This window comes from Podarcis erhardii, assembly GCF_964252035.2.
Source record: "Podarcis erhardii genome assembly, chromosome: 12".
Classification (NCBI taxonomy): domain Eukaryota; kingdom Metazoa; phylum Chordata; class Lepidosauria; order Squamata; family Lacertidae; genus Podarcis; species Podarcis erhardii.
In genome coordinates, this window is record NC_138513.1 from 35,140,815 (window position 1) to 35,158,596 (window position 17,782).

The following is a 17,782-nucleotide window of genomic DNA, read 5'->3' on the forward strand; positions in this document are numbered from 1 at the left end:
AAAATGTTAAGTCTCCTACTACTCTAGTTGCCAGGAAGATCCATCAATAGTTTTCCCATCTGCTCCTCAAAGGTAGACAACAAGCATCTTTTTAGAATTCTGTTGTTTAGCTGGACCTCTCCAGCCTTGTTTTAGTGAACAGGCTCAATTCCACGTGTTTTCACTGACCAGCTGCTAGGACTGCAGACCCTCCAATTGTCCCTATTTTCCAGGGACAATCCTGGATTTACAGAAGCTGTCCTGGTTTCTGATTTGATCCCAGAATGTCCTGCTTTTCCTTGTTGTTGTTTAGTTGTTTAGACGTGTCCGACTCTTCATGGCCCCGTGGACCAGACCATGCCAGGCACTCCTGTCTTCCACTGCCTCCCGCAGCTTGGTCAAACTCATGCTGGTAGCCTCGAGAACACCATTCAACCATCTCGTCCTCTGTCGTCCCCTTCTCCTTGTGCCCTCCATCTTTCCCAACATCAGGGTCTTTTCCAGGGAGTCTTCTCTTCTCATGAGGTGGCCAAAGTATTGGAGCCTCAGCTTCAGGATCTGTCCTTCCAGTGAGCACTCAGGGCCGATTTCCTTCAGAATGGATCGGTTTGATCTTTTTGCAGTCCACGGGACTCTCAAGAGTCTCCTCCAGCACCATAATTCAAAAGCTTTTCCTTAGGACGTCTCTATTTTCATCAGAGAAATGTTGGAGGGTATTGTTATGTGACACCACCCCCACCGAGCAAAGGAGATAAGTAACTATGCAACCTTTAGTAGACATCTGAAGGCAGTCCTATGTGGGGAAGTTTTTTAATTTTTTTTTATGTTTTCATATATGTTGGAATCTGCCCAGTGTGGCTGGGCAACCCAGTCAAATAGGCAAGGTATAAAAAATAAATTTATTCTTATTTTTGTGGAATAGGGCATCCCTATTTTCATTGGAGAAATTCTGGTGGGTATGGAACTGTTTAATATACATCCTAGGTAATCCAGGCATGCACCTGAAGTTCAAGTTCTTCAGGTAGCGGGTGCTGCTGGTTTAATTCTCCAGCTAATCTTTGGTTTGCGTTTCCTTCCGATTCCTCTTGGCACCTGGCCTGCTTGTCTTCCTAGAATCATGCCTGCTTACCTGGCTGATCAACCTGGTTAACCTGCCTATCTTTGCTCTCACATTGCTTGCTGTTTGGAAGTCTGGCTTGGAAGTCTGCTGGAGTCCCTGGGATCTCACCTCACATTCTGCCCCAGAGTGTGGACAATGGGGAGGCAGGGCTAGTGAAGACCCAACAGTGAGGCAAGGCCTCTCACTCTCTCTTCCCCTCATATTAGCATTAATTGTATGAGCAAGTAACAACTGAATAGGGCTAGTGAGTTTCCTTGAGCATCTGTTGTGCCTCCATTAATCCTAAAGATACGCCTGCATCATTACATGATTACTGGGCTCTAGAATCTGTAGAAGATAATTGTATACTTCAGCTGTATCTATAAATGTGAAGAGCTCCACAGACAGCATTACTGGACTTAATGCAGCTAATAACCTTTGGTACTTTTCCCGACTGAGGAACACTCTGCATCTATGTAACTTGGCAGGCAGGGAGGCAGATTCACATTAATTTGTTATTACTGCTCATTTGAGTTCCTGTTGCTATCTAATCTATTTCTCATTTCCAGGGTGGTCCTTGCTGATGCTTTAGAGGGGGGGACAAATTGACAATCTTAGGAGAAAAAATTAGGTTTCGATCCTAACAGGCCCCTCTTTTTAAGCACCATAGATTAAAAACACACACAGTACATTCATCGCACTTCAGTTTGATGAAAAGGAAAAGTTAAACAAAATACAGAATTTTTACATTTGCATGTTTGGCCATCGTCACCTAATTTCTCATTTGGTTTTATTGTTGCAGAGCTGATTTGCTGCTGTTTTTGTTTCACTGAAACTTCTATCCCTGTGAATATTTCAGATAGACCTCATCTGCACCATACATTTAAAGTGATATCATAACTCTTTTAACCATCATGGCTCCCCTAATATTGGGAGGTATAGTTCCTTAAAGGTGCTGAGAGTTGTTAGGAGACCCCTGCTCCCCTCATAAAGCTACAATTATCAGAGATCCCTGGGAAAAGGGATTGGCTGTCAAATGACTCTGAGAATTGGTTCACAGCTTTCATGTTTGAAATAATATCCCAAGTGGGGTGTGATCAGTGCCTTATGTTATTGTATGCTCTTTTTGCTGATATTCAGAGATGAGTGTCATTGCTTATGTAGTCAAAATGGCACCAATGGGGAGGCATCAGCAGACTCAGGGGAACCCCAAGATTTGCAAGATAGTTTTGGTTTATCATTAGTCCAGCAAACCCTACAGGGTTTGTATAATTTATTTATTGACTCAGAATCAGACCAAGGAGGAATGACCATGCTTAGAAGCCATGGAATGCTACCTGACTGTTGTGTAGACAAGAACAAAAAAACAACAACAACAAAAACAAACAAAAAAAACAAAAAAACAGGGAGGGGAAACAGAATGAAGTATCATTGGTAATAGTGGTTGTTGATGATACAACTAACAATAACAACAACAACAACAATTATTATTATTTATACCCCACCCATCTGGCTGGGTTTCCCCAGTGACTCTGGTTGGATCCCAACAAAATATCAAAAATACAATAAAACATCAGACATTAAAAGCTTCCCTAAACAGGGCTGTCTTCTGATGTCCTCTAAAAGTCAAGAAGTTGTTTATTTTCTTGACATCTGAGGGGAGGGCGCCACTGCTGAGAAGGCCCTCTGCGTGGTTCCCGGTAACCTCATTTTTCTCAGTGAGAGAACCGCCAGATGGCCCTCGGAGCTGGACCTCAGTGTCCGGGCAGAACAATAGGGGTGGAGACCCTCCTTCAGGTGTACTGGGCTGAGGCCAGTATATGTGTGACCTCTTTGTGGGGTAGGATCTGCCTTTTATTTGTGCAGATTTTTTCTTTTATGTTTACATTGGTTCCACCATGCCAAGAGGAAAATATTACATAGTGGTGTTTTAGTGTGGTGTCTTTTTGGTAGAAATAGCAATACTTTTGAGGGTAGAATTCTAGAGGGGACTCCAACAGCCTAAGGAGAACTAGATATGCTCAGTGGTTATGAAACGCTTAGTGACTTGAGTAACATTTTACACATCTCAGTTCATAGAATCATGGAATCACCTGTGTGGATATTTTTTTCCCCTCCTTCCCTTTCACTCAAGGGTCTGCTGGATCCTGGCCTAATTCAGCAGCTCATGGAAACGGATTAATCAAGGGATTAATTTGCAAAGTTGCTAGGCTTCCTTATTTATTTCTGGTTGTTTCCTCCTTCCTCCTGCTGCAGGATACTTCAACAACCACCTGTAGAGTGAAACTTCCACTCCAGGAAGAAGAAAAAAGGGTGTGACACAGGAACTGAACAGTCTCCTATATGTGATCACATATATATTTATTTTTCAAAAAAAGAAGAAGCTCGAGAGAGATTTGCCATCACAGCAGGAATGTACCAGGAAGATGACTGGAAGAATTCAGCAGTGAGGAAAAAACGAGAATCATCTGATGAGTTACTTTCTCATGCTGCGTCGCTGGACTTGATACCCTCCTTCCTTTCTTCTGTGGAGTAATGGTCCTGAGCATTCCACTGTTTTGAGGCATCACCATGTCTACCAGCAGCCGTACGTGTCCTGTACCAACAGTCAATGGACATATGACTCATTACCCAGCTCCGCCGTACCCATTACTTTTCCCTCCTGTCATTGGTGGACTCTCCCTTTCGACTCTGCATGGCATTCAAGGCAACCCGCCAACCAGCGGCTGCAGCACCCCATCACCAGCAAGTAAGTTCTGATTCTTCTTTCATGCTTTCTGCATTGAAGGTCATGCAAGTTGGCTTGTTGTTAATCTTATTTTTTAAAAAAAACAATTTACAGAAAGCAGCCATGTGTATCTATTTGAAATTTTATGTTTCATTTCTCAAAACTCGTGCAATAGATGCTTTGGCCTAGGAATCCATCAAAAAGCAAAACAATAGGGTATGTTGTTCTGTAGGTGTGATGATGTCTGCTTATTCAGATAACCCTTGGCTTAGCCTGCAGATTTATTCTGATATATTTATTACTTTTCTGCTTGTTGGCCTTCCATGATAGCATGAAGTCCTTCTTATTTCCAAAACCACATTGAAGCTGTTTTTTTAAAAAAAAAAATTCTTGCCAGTCATAATCATGTGGCGCCCTTCTGAATTTTTTACGTTGCATTTTTATGATGTTCGGTGCCTCCGCAGCAGCTTTGAAATTGTTATTGCCAGCTTTAGTTGTTGTTTTTCTTGTTCCTTTAATATATTGCTGTTTTTATTTGTGCTGTTTTTTGTTTGTTTTTGTTTTTACTATTTCTGTAAGCCACCTGGAAACCATGAGGAAAGACGGGCTACAACTATTTAAAAATAAATAAATAATATGAACCTCACAACAAACCTGTGAGGCAAAGTAAACTGAAGGATACTGACTGGTCTTAAATACACTGAATGAAATTTATGGATGAATGGAGATCCGAACTGGGATCTCCTGGTCCTAGTCTAACATTCCCAACCACATTGGGCACAAAGCATCAAGTCCAGTAGTCCTAGTAGCATTAATTCTGTAAAAGTTAATTAATGCTGCTTTTCAAAAGAACGATCCCCCGTTTCCAGGAAATATATATAATCCAGTAGACCGAGACAGCACAGTATCATGACATTTTATATTGCTTGAAAGGAGGCTCCCTATTAGCTAGTTTTGGAGGGGATGGGCTTAAAGAAGAAGCTCTTACAAGGGCACCAGTGTTGTGCCCTACAAATGTTGCTGAACTGTTAACTCCCACCATTCCTGAACATCAGCCATGCTGGCTGGGCCTAATGTGAGGTGTAGTTCAACAATAGTGGGATGGCGCCAAATTACCTACCCCATAACGATATGCAGCAGTCCATTGCTTAGGCTTTGAGCAGCTCTGCCTGAAAAGCCATATCTTTGTTTATTAGTAAAAGTGACTCCAGGGCACTAGAATCTGAGCCTATAATATCCTTTTGTTAATCCTGAAGCAGTTTTGCTGGTAGAAATGATTTAGGGGAACAGGTTCTCCCCTTCGCCTCCTTCATTGCCTTGGCAAGTGCCAGAAGGGAAAATAAAGGCAGTGTGGCTCTGTCCGAGAGCACCTGCTTTGCATTCAGAAGATCCCGGGTTCCCTGGCATCTTCAGGTAGGGCTGAGTCTGAAATCCTGGAAAGCTACTGCCAGTCGGTGTTTACAATACTGAGCAGGATGATAAGGCAGCCTGCTGTGTTCCTAAATAACCAGATCAGAGGATTAGCATAAGTGAGTTTGAATGGGTTGTATGGTTGTCTACATTAATTGTGACCTTGTTATTCCTTGCCCCATGATATATTGTCTTTAGGGAAAGGTTATCAGGGCTTTGGTCTAAAGAAGGCTGACATGGTCCCACCATGATTTCTCCATGGTTATCTTAGACCATGATTTCTACACAAGCAGATACACCAGGCATAGGCAAACTCGGCCCTCCAGATGTTTTGGGACTACAACTCCCACCATCCCTGCCCACTGGTCTTGTTAGCTAGGGCTGATGGGAGTTGTAGTCCCAAAACATCTGGAGGGCCGAGTTTGCCTATGCCTGAGATATACAGTCGATTATGGGAGTACATTCATGTTACTAGTTTGTTCTCTTAATTAATTTCTATAAATTTATATGCCTGCTGTATAAGTTCAAAGTGAAGCTTCCTCTTTTTCTGATGCAATGTCTGGCTATAGAAAAGGCAGCCTGCTGATATCTCAGCCCATTGATCATTCAGACAAATAATAGAAGCCTTATCACAAGTCACCTCCAAGCGCTTTTGAGTAGATTAATTTTAGAAGCATAAGTGGCCTACAGAAACAGATCTGTGGTGGAGATTTAGTTCCACCGATTATACTAATGGGTTTGACTTCTTAACCTCAACCTTTATGACTTAACTTCTGTTTTTATCTCACGTTAACATTAGAAAAATACTTAATAATTATGAGGTTGGTCAAAATGTTATAAAGGTCGATAGGAGGAAAAATATTACCTTTTCATAAAGGTGAGCTATCAATTAATGTTAAAGTAATAAAAGAAACACTGTGGTCAGATTGAACATTAGTATTCCAGAATGATTAGTTGGCCAAGAAGAGTACTAACAAAGCAAAGGCTGGTATCTATCAACCTCCTGGTTTATTCAATAGTATGCATGATGGAACACTGTGCTTCTTTCAGAATAAAACTCTTTCTAACCAAAGCAGGTTTGAAAATAAGTACACAGGGGGCCTGGTTGCCCTCATCCTACCCCTCACATTTTTATAATCATATAAATCCATGTTTTGTTTAAAAAATTGAAATGGTAGTTTTCTGAGTAAGATGCAAGCAAAGAGGAAGATAATGTAGGAGAGGACTTGAAAAATTAGACCTCTTGTGATCAGTAGGACATTGGCTCAGTATGAAAATGGTGCTGCTGCTTAAAGAAAAATCATACTCTAGTCATATCTTATATCTGGGTCTGTTAGAATGGATGTGGAAAATTGAAAAACAGGCAGAGTTTATGCAAACACGGCATTTAGAAAATAAAAATAAGCCTGCATATGATAGCCAGTGATTTTGGAGGAGGTATTTGTTTGAATATGGCACCTAAAATCTTCACCTTGCCCACCGTCATTGAACTAATGTTGACTTCCTTTCCTTATCAACTGAACATCCTTTGGACTGAGTTTCAGGTAGGTTCAATATGTACATCTGAAGAAGGGTATACAACTGGGTCCTGGTGATAGTCTATCCCACTCGTCCCTCACTCACCTTGTGTGGTCCACTGACTCTCTAGGGATGCCACATTTTCTTCACAATGGGAACTTCCTTTTACGTTGGTTATTATTAAGACTGTTGAGGAAGGTCAGAGATTGTTGGATCGGTACTGTCTCATGAAATTGTGAACAATGGCTGAATAAAGCTAGGTTTTTCTTTTTCCTCTTTCCCCCGTATTGGACAGATCCATATTTATGATATGGGGATCTGTTGAGTGTTAATTTTTGTTTAAATGGTGATTTATGATGTGTTTTGAAGTTATTAATGCTTTCCTTATCGTATCTAGATTTGGTGATGTTTATTTCATGTAAGATATTAAAATTTTACCTTCTGTTTTAAAATTCTATATTCAAAAAACATATCCTTGCAATGATGGATACTTGCCCATCACTGCATCTCAGTGTTCATCTTGTAGGTATGAATGAAGCCACCCATACTCAGCAGACCATTAATGAACCCACCAATAGGCAGCCATCTGTTGTAGCTAAAAAATAGTCTCGGTACCTTTCCGCCCTTCAAATCCCCAGTCCAGTGATCTGTTTTGAGTCAGACTTTCATGGATGCTTGGTGGCCCTCATTTTAGAATGACTTTCTCATTCATTTTAATAGAAAGAGACGATTCACACAAACTTCGTAGTACATTCATTGGCTCCCTGTGTGTGTGACAGACCCATGCAAACATCTGAGCAATTACAAATCTCTCCACTGAAGTGTAGGCAATATTTCTTAATAGTTTGAACACAAAGCTCCCTTTTTGGGAGTGAAAGTGAATATTATAGGTTACACAGATCCCTTTGGGTAAAGGCTTTCGGTCATAATTAATTTTAATGATATGTTTTCATGTTGTATGTTCAGGTGTGCTTTACAGTGATAATTCAATGCGGCACTTTAAAGTGAAGTTTTACTTAAGATATGCCACGGGGAAAGGGGATGCCTGCCACCTGCTTTGTCTATCAATTATGTGTCCTTGTTGCATATTTTGGGGCATAACGAAAACTAGTCTTGAGTTGCATCCACTTATTTTCAACTGCTTATTAAGCACCTCAGACTGTAAAGGATGAGCCAGTTACACAGTCAGTTGAGCCCCGAAGACAAAGGGAAATCATTGTCATCCTCTTTGTCCTTGAGTCACTGTTTCTACACGCAGAATAGGCTTACATCGGTAATATTCATAAATGATTTACAAAAGTAATTCCTGTGTAATAGCTTAGGATTTCAAGTTTTTATGATGCTGCCAGATGTGCTATCAAACATAATTATCTGGTTCAAAAAACTTGTGATAAATCCTGTCACTGTAAACTCCCTGAAGCAAACACATGCTTCATTCCTCCCTATAGGAAAGTTGTATTATTACTGTGTGTGTGTGTGTGTGTGTAATCTTCTACCATTTACTTAAAATTAAATAACATTAGACCTTTAGGGTTATGCAAGCAAGGCAGGCAAAAGCAGCCAAAAGCTAGACCTTAGTCTAACATTAAAAAAATCCCACCACCTATTCCTACATGTACTGCTTGTCAACAAAATTAACATCACTGGGATTTGAAAGTGAATATAATGCAAATGGTTTGATAAGTGTTATGAATCCTATGGCTTCTTGTACTGAAGTCTAATGCCAGCAACTGAGTGCCAAAAACTAATGGAAAAAGAAAACACACACTACTTTTGATGTCAGAGTTAATAAGACCATTATTTTCTCCTATTATATGAATGGACGTTGTGGGAATTCCATAAATATCTCCCTGATTTCCATCCTACTATTAGGATGGATATATTGTGTAAGTGATTGTCACTGGGTGTTTCAGTGACTATGGTGCCTACAGACACAAATGAAAGCTGATTTTGCCCTTAAGGGGGCTCCTTTCAAATTTTTTTTAACACGTGCAACTGATATAAATAAGAGTTGTGCATACTTTGTAGTTCAGATCAGTCTAGTGAAGGACAAATGATTTATTCAGGGTCACTTACCACATTGCGATTTTTAGCCATGAGAGTGTTTCTGCAAATCACTCCTGTGAGGAAAATGGTTTTGCAAACGCTGCATACTTACTTCCACCACCAGCAGCACTCTTTAGCCCAGGCATAGGCAAACTCGGCCCTCCAGATGTTTTGGGACTACAACTCCCATCATTCCTAACGAACAGGACCAGTGGTCAGGGATGATGGGAGTTGTAGTCCCAAAACTTCTGGAGGGCCAAGTTTGCCTATGCTTGCTTTAGCCAGTCAAAGACTGCAACTCTATTGCAGCCCAACTGGGCATAGTGGCGTGCTGGATGAGGGCCAATAAGCTGAAGCTGAATTCTGCTAAGGCAGTATAAATTGCAGGAGAGTAAGGTGAGCCACTCATGAGTCACAGTGGCCAAGCTTTTGTTGTCTAGGAAAGGGCATGGTGGACTTACCTGCTGAGGTTGGTTGTAGGTACCCTTTGCCATGGAGACTACCTGGGACTCCACAAACAATGAAGAAGAAGAGTTTGGATTTGATATCCCGCCTTTCACGCCCTTTAAGGAGTCTCAAAGCGGCTAACATTCTCCTTTCCCTTCCTGCCCCACAACAAACACTCTGTGAGGTGAGTGGGGCTGAGAGACTTCACAGAAGTGTGACTAGCCCAAGGTCACCCAGCAGCTGCATGTGGAGGAGCGGAGACGCGAACCCGGTTCCCCAGATTACGAGACTACTGCTCTTAACCACTACACCAGTTCCAGGAGTGCTCCTAAGCTCTTGGGAGGGGAGTGCAACCTAATCCAGAACAGGAAAAGTTTCCCAATTGTTAGCCTGCTCTGAATCAGGCTGCGTGGGTGCAGAGCCCAGGAGACCCCTGGAGGGCAGCCCCTGCTGCTTCCTCCTTATTGGTGGGAGGAGATGAGCAGTGCCTTCTATTTGTTGAGAGCCCATTGTGGAAGCGGCACTGGGGAGTGACTGTCGAAGGGGCAGCGCATCCGGCCTCCAAGGAGTGCGCTGCAGCTGCCAATGTATTTCTTGGAGGCCAGATCTGCTGCCCCTGTGGATTCTGCCGCCCGAGGAGGTTACCTCACCTTGTCTCATGGGAAATCTGTACAATGTGTGTGTGTGTGTGTGTGTGTGTGTGTGTGTGTGTGTGTGTGTATCTTCAGCAAAGATTGTGACTTCTCACAAGTTAGGCTCACACTACACATCATGTTACATACCTAGTGTGTGCACCTCTATAGTTTTGTTTTTAACTCAAAACTAAGTACTGGGTGATCTGAATCAGGACCCTATAGTACACAAGGAGGAAAGTTTAATTATTCCCTCCCAAGCTGCAACTCCTCGAAAACTCCATGTGTGCTTTGGTCATGATCTGCATCTGCTCTCCTGCATTTAATTTTGAGTTACACACACACACACACACACACACACACACACACACACACACAGCTGCACACGGCATATTAAATACACACAAACAGATGTATCAAAATTCAAGGAATGTGTTTGAATCCAGAAACCTCGGGGTCAGGATTTGTTGCATGTAAAATTAAAGCATTTTGCTTGAATAGTCACTTATGTGGCATGAGTGCTATAATTGCCCGGTAAGCTATGCAAAAATATCAGTTCATCAAGGAAATATAAACGGTAATGCATTGTACATCTGTTACTCTATTCAAGACCATTAGCACGTGTGGTATCTGCAGACCAATTGACACAAACATCTGTTACAAGTACTTGAAAAGGCAACATGAGAGAGCTATATGCCTGTGCTAAACAGATTTTGTTGTGGTAGCATCATTGATTAAATTGTATATACTTACAAAATTTAATATGAATTCCTTTTCAAGGCACGGATGATTGTGTTGTTATTGGCTAAGTAGCCACAGTGCAAGAAACTGTGGAAAGAAAACATGAGGATTTCACATCCTTTGAGCCTTCATCTGTCTCTGTTGATCAAGTTCCATCTGTTCACTTCCACTAACACAGGAGCAATGGAAGCCCTATGCAAACTCAGACCAGTGGTCCATCTAGCCAGAGCTTTTTTCCTGGTGGTACGCAACGGTATGCAGTGCTGCCACCTTTTTCGGTGGGAGGTGGAAGAGCTCTTGGACCACGTCAGATCATCACGCCTCCTTCTCTAAGCTGAGCAAAGGCTTTCTGGGCTTGGGGAAGGAGGTGTGAGCCCGCGTCCTGGCAGAACATTGGATGGTATGACCCTATAGTGAAAACAGGCATGCACATGTCAGGTACTGAGAGTACAGAAAAAATGTATGGTGTTGCAAGCATGGTGTTATTCTCATGCATCATGGAATAACTATATACCAAGATTTTAATGAAGTTCCATGTAATCGTTTTTCCTGGCCCCGATGAAATTTTGCGCCCAGAGTACTGGCACCTTTTTTATTATCAACCAGCTCATTATTATCAACCAGCAATTGCTTCAAATGTCTTGTAAATACTTATCTTTTTGCCTAGGCTTTCACTGACCCATAGCATTGAACCCTGATTTATGTGTATGAATCGCCTGAATCTTTTAAAATTAATTTTTATATGTTTTTATGCTGTTTTATTGGTTTAAGGTTAGAATCATAGAATCTTAGAGTTGGAAGGGACCCAAGGGTCATCTAGTCCAACCCCCTGCAATGCAGGAATCTCGGCTAAATCTCAGCTTCTCAGGAATCTCAGTTGTATTTTTGTTTTAATGAATATCTACTGTGCATAGACATAGTGTACAACACTTTTAGGACGTTGAGCATTAAATACATTTTAAAAATAGAAAAAAATATATAGTGATACCTCGGGTTAAGTACTTAATTTGTTCCGGAGGTCCGTTCTTAACCTGAAACTGTTCTAAACCGGAGGTACCACTTTAGCTAACGGGGCCTCCTGCTGCCGCCGCACCGCCGGAGCATGATTTCTGTTCTCAACCTGAAGCAAAGTTCTTAACCTGAGGTACTATTTCTGGGTTAGCGGAGTCTGTAACCGGAGGCGTCTGTAACCCGAGGTACCACTGTACCATTTCTCTCTCTCTCTCTCTCTCTCTCTCTCTCTCTCTCTCTCTCTCCCTCCCTCTCTCTCTCTCTCTCTCTCTCTCACACACACACACACACTACAAAACAGTGCAGTTCTTGCTCTTGTCTTTTATATCTAGAAATAGATATCCAAAGATATTCATATCTAAGTGTGTTTGCACCATAGAGTTCTTTACTAGGAGGTACTGGAGGAGAAAAATAACCCATACCCTTTTATTTCTCCTTCTCCAGTAAAGTTCTACCATGTTTTGCAGGTCTGACTTACATTGGAGAAAGTTAAGGAAATGTATTATTATTTGGATGCGAAGTTCAGGTTTTGTTTCTTCCAACAGTCTTCTCCATTAGCTGTCTTATCGTAGAACCTACACACAGTAACTATGAAAATCTGGCTTGCTATATTTGTATTGCCTTGGGTCACTGTCTGAAAAAGGAGGTTGGTCACTTAGTCACACCAGACCATGGCTGGGTGACCTGTGGTTGTCTAGGTGTTTACGTCCATGAGCTCCAGTCTGAATGGCCAAGGGTTACAAATGATGTAGTCCTACGTCTTCAGGGTCACAGGTTCCCACTTCTGCCCATGATGATCGGATGCTAGAGTGTGACGATGACATGAAATCTTAACTTCTACGTTGACTTTTTCTGGACTTGACTGCCCTTCAACAGTACTGAATCCACTAATAAATTCCTATGAGAGTATGGGCACCTTAAATTAGTCAAATGCACTTCTCCTCGAAAGAACTTGGCATCGTGTAGGATTTGGCATCGCATGAGCTATTGCTCTAATAATGTTTCACCATAGTGCACCGCTGATGTGACATGCCATTCTAATGATACATTAGAGTAATGTATCATCCAGAAGCCAAACTAGTAATGCATTTCTCCATCTAATGAAGAAAGCTTCTAGCAATTGATGTGCTACACTTGAAGGATAACATCAGGCAGAGTACAAGATAATAGAAAAGATGGATACAGTTTGTCAGTTCCTTAAATGCACCCCTGAGTGCCACTCCACCCAGTGACTTTGCTCTTGCATTCCCCGAGATGTTCTGTTCTTTTCGAGGAAGTAAACAAAAATGCAGACAAAGATGTTTGGAGAAAGACTTTCTTCATCTATCCAAATGACGGAAAAAATAGGGCAAATGCAATGTCCCCTCCCACCTTTAGTGACGCTCTTTCTCACAAATTGTGGGGGTGGGAGAAGAATTTTGAGCACTTTGTGGATGGAATGCATCTCGCCTGCTTTTATGGTATGTGAATTCTACTTACAAGTACCAGGTAGAGTGGGCTCTGTTTTCCCCACCTCACTTTTAGACTTTTAAAAAGCCAAGGCAGAGCTTAGCTCTGCACCCGGTAGCCTGGCTTCCTCCCACCTTGTAAACCTAGTTGTGAATGCAACCGGGATTTCTGGGTCATTGTTAGGGATGGGGGAGCAATTCAGTCCAGTTTTCATTGAAAGGGGAGTCTACCTAGCACGTACTTTCTGAAGCAACGTGCAAAGTGAAACACAAGCATCCTTCAAATGTATTTTGAAGGCAGAGGGCCTTTTTGGTAGTGGCACTCTCCCATCAGATGTCAAGGAAGCAGACAACTATCTGACTTTTAGAAGACATCTGAAGGCAGCCCTGTTTAGGGAAGTTTTTAATGTTTGATGTTTTATTGTGTTTTTAATATTCTGTTGGTAACTGCCCAGAATGGCTGGGGAAATTATTATAATTTCTCTGAATTTTGCAGTGCAGTTCGCCATCTAAACACTGTGTACAAAAATGCATACAGTATACTAGTGTAAAGTGTGCATATAAATGTATATATTACAGAAAGTAACATACAAAATGCATAAAATTAGGGAAAATAGCTTTCTAATAATGCATGTATTAGGCAAAATTGCATACAGAAATGTCTGTTAGGAGAAATTTGTACCAAAATACTGTAGAATTTTAATTAGGACTTTAAAAAAATACAATCAAACTGATGTGGATAACTAAACACAAGAGTAGAAAAATAAGAAATTGAGAGATACCCATCCTTTGTCACCATGTCATCAGGCATTTGCAGCCATGTATGTAGCCAAGCTATTGTTTCACTTTCTAAATTTATTTTTTAAGAAGGGGGGCAGGGAGTCACCACCATCTCATAATTAAAAGTAAAACCCCCTTCCGAAAGTCACCTCCTGCTCATATGTTTGTGCTCCCCTCTTAGACTTCAAGGATATTTTCAAGCCCAAGCCCCCCCCCCCCAATAGCAAACGTGTTATGAGAATATGTTTACGAATAATCAGTTTGTGAAAACACATTCAGGTTTTTTCTGCAGGTTTTCTTATTTAAGTTTAGAAGTGGATTGATAGCCTGTCATACCAGCCTCTAAAACCTGAGGGCAATCCTAGGGAAGGCTATGTTGCCGTCGGTAACTGTGGTCACAGTTTGCAGCTCATAAAATGGTCCATGACTGGTCAATTCCCTCCCACCCACCACCCACCCAATAAAAGCATCTGCAAAAGTGCTACTGTTCTGTGTTTGGGCTCCCCCGCTGTTAGTAGACCCAGCCCTTCCACTGACACAGCAGCAGCTGATTTTGCAGTGATTTTGCTCTCAGCACTGCAGCCAAGGAGGCAGGACTTTCCTAGTGTCAGGATTAGTCCTTTTGTAAGTCTGTAACCGCCCATTAATAGGAAAGATGGCTAGAAAACACACCAGAGTTTCGTATGGCAGTGAGCAAGAGTATATTTGGTATATCCTGTTTACAAGAAATTGTAAACGTCTGCTTTTTGCTACGCTATAACTTAGTGTGGACTAGCTGGCTGGGAGGGAACAAGATTTGCGTTTGACTTTATGAAGATGGTAAATCACCGAGTGTAGCCCAGGTTTTCCAAATGCATGTTATATAAATAATGACATTGGTTTGTGGCAGGGAGTAATTATGCAGACTCCTGAGAACTGGAAGCTTGTGACAAGAAGTCTGGCACTTTGCCAAATCCTTTGATTCATATCTGTGTTCTGAGCTTGCCAATGACTTTGCCTGTGACTTTGAATCACAGCAGTTTTGGTGTATGCAAGGAATTGGTGTGTCTTTTGGGGTGCGTTTCCCCGGTTCATAACCTTGAGCAGCAGAATTTTGGTATTATCTGGATCACAGTATTAACCTGGATCAAACAGTACTACATGGATTTAAAGATATTATGTAAAATTTCATTCAGGCTGGAAGAAGGTCTCAAAAGAAGGTATTTCTGGATAATCAGTTTGCTTAAACATGTTCAAGTCCTTCTGTAGTTTTTCTAGCAGCAGATTGACCCAGTTCAGTTTAATTGCCTTTTACCCAAGCTGAACTAAGAACTGCTTTCTGTGTTACATTTTAGTTGCATTAGGAGTACTTATGCCTTTCACACCTCTGTATAAATTAAGTCTCATCATCTTATGTTGGCGGTTTCTATCCATGATGGCAATATTGAATTGCTGGGAATCGCAAGTGGGCAGACCACACTCAGATGCATCACAGATGCATCTAGCTGGCCACTGTGAGAACAAGAGACTGGACTACATGAGCCTTTGGCCTGAGGGGAGTTAGAAAGAGCAAGGCCTTCCATACATTGGCTCCCAGTACGTTTCTGAGCACAAATAAAAGTGTTGGTGCTGACCTTTAAAGCCCTAAACGGCCTCCGCCCAGTATACCTGAAGGAGCGTCTCCACCCCCATCGTTCAGCCCAGACACTGAGATCCAGCGCTGAGGGCCTTTTGGCGGTTCCCTTATTGCAAGAAGTGAAGTTAAAGGCAGAGGGCCTTCTCGGTAGTGGTGCCCACCCTGTGGAATGTCCTCCCATTAGATGCCAAAGTGATAAACAACTATCTGACTTTTAGAAGACACCTGAAGGCAACTCTGTATCAGGAAGTTTTTAATGTCTGATGTTTCACTGTGTTTTTATATTCTGTTGAAGCCGCCCAGAGTGGCTGGGGAAACCCAGTCAGATGGGAGGGGTACATGTAATAAATTACATTATTATTATTATTATTATTATTATTATTATTATTATTATTATTAGCTACTTAATTACACACACTACTGAATAGATATGAAGAGTGACACCTACTCCAATGCATCACCTGAATTTAATATAGAAAACAATCTTGTGATTGCTATTGATTTCTGTAGAACTGTGCCCACTTACATATATTTGGTTTGGTGAGAATCACGCACAGAATTAACAGCACTGAGTCTCACCATATTTAAGTGTCTTTTAGCCTATTTATCTCTAGTAAACAAAGCAGCCACAAAATGTTTTAGCACCGGGGAAAGCACAAACATGCAGGTAAACTACGCCATTTCAAAAGTTCAGATGCAGCTCTGCCAGCTCTGTAAATGTCTTGGGAACAAAGTGTGGGAATGTTCAGGGATGCAGGAGAGGATATATTGTGAGATTATATCCTTATCCAACTTGTGCTAACAAGTTCCCAAAATATCAGCAGGGTAGGACATTCCCCTTTTAAGTTTGCAACGGTAACGTGTGCTCAGGTTCGCTAGAACCTCTATAATAATCACTCTGGTAATTTCCCCTTTGTTCCCTCTTAAAATAGAAGACACGACACAGTCTTTTATAAAAGTATAAAAAGAGTTTACTCACGTTCTGTTCATGATAGGATCCCAGAAGGCAGACAGGCTTAAAAAGGTAAAATACATTTAGAATCTATCTTATAAGAAGATATTCCCTTTCTGCTCTCTTGTCTGGGAGCCAAGAGGGCATCTTTAGATGTTGCTTCTTTGAAGGAAGATGGCAGAGAGAGAGAGGCAAGAGAGAGATGGCTGCCCCTGCCCTGTGCTTTTATCATTACCTGCACAGGTGAGGCCACACCCACCTCTGGTCACATGCGGAGGAAGTCTGTCCCAAGAAGTTTACCTGCTGGCTGGACAGACATCCCTCCCCATGTCTTAACATGTACACTCTAGGAATATTGTAATTGACTGCTCCTGTGTTTTACATCCCACACAAAGCTTCTTTCTCAGAGGAGGAGCATACAGGCAGCTGAGCAGCTCATTGATTAAATGATATGTTCTGCATGCTATGGGATGTGATCATTTTATCTTGGCAACAACCCCTATGAGGTAGCTTAGTCTGGGAGATGCTGACTGGTTCCATGAAACCTTCATATTTGCATTGGAATTTCAACCTTCATTTTCCTGGTTGGAGTCTAATTTGAGTTCACTACATCACATTAGCTCTACCACCCAGGTAGACACATAGACACAGTTAGGGAAGGAAATAATGGCATGATAGACATGAAAAGTGCAAATGAGAAAATATCACAGTCAACCATGAACTACGTTGCGTTATGCTGTCATCAACAGAAGAGAGGCAAGCGTTTCATACTGGCTAGGGCTGTCAGAGGAAAACTTGGAGTAACCCCTTATATTTTTAGTTTACAAGTTGTGATCTTGGGATATAAGGATGGGAGAGAAATTTGGATTAGCTTGCATTTTAATGCAAGTGTACCCAATTTGCACTTCCGGAAACAATGTGCAAGCCAAAATGCACCTATCCTTTGAAATTCACACTTCTCTGATTTTTGCAATGCTGTTCTCCAACCCAAAAATGCGTATATTAGAGGAAAGTGTGCGAAATGAGGCATATATTAGTTAAAGTAATATAAAAAAATATATGTGTATGGGGAAATTGCTTGCAAAAATGTGGATATTAGGTAAATGTGTACAAAAATGCTGATGAATTTTTGTGAGGACTTTAGAAAAAAATGCAATTGATGCGAAAATGTGGGGATGGGGAGAAACAGAGAAGCCAAATTGACAGATTTGTCCGTAGCTAACTGGCTGTATCACATGGAAGCTTATTATGGTTACACATTTAGAAGCTCAGGAAGGACAGACAAGTTTGCCTGAAAAACAACTTGAAGCCTACTACCAAACTTTTTCTGAAGTGCAGAGCGCAAGAGAATGTGAAATATGTTTTAGGGTGGGCTC

At 41.6% G+C, this 17,782-nt stretch overlaps 1 protein-coding gene across 8 annotated transcripts in view; it reads left to right on the top strand.

Moving 5' to 3' along the window:
- Window positions 1-17,782, top strand: part of RARB (retinoic acid receptor beta) — a 362,123-nt gene that overhangs the window by 150,897 nt on the left and 193,444 nt on the right. For all 8 annotated transcript variants that reach the window (XM_081882235.1, XM_081882236.1, XM_081882234.1 and 5 more), the window contains one exon: window positions 3,335-3,827. In XM_081882235.1, the coding sequence (XP_081738361.1) occupies window positions 3,650-3,827 (178 nt within the window). In that variant the 5' untranslated portion in view covers window positions 3,335-3,649. The remainder of the gene's footprint in view (window positions 1-3,334; window positions 3,828-17,782) is intronic.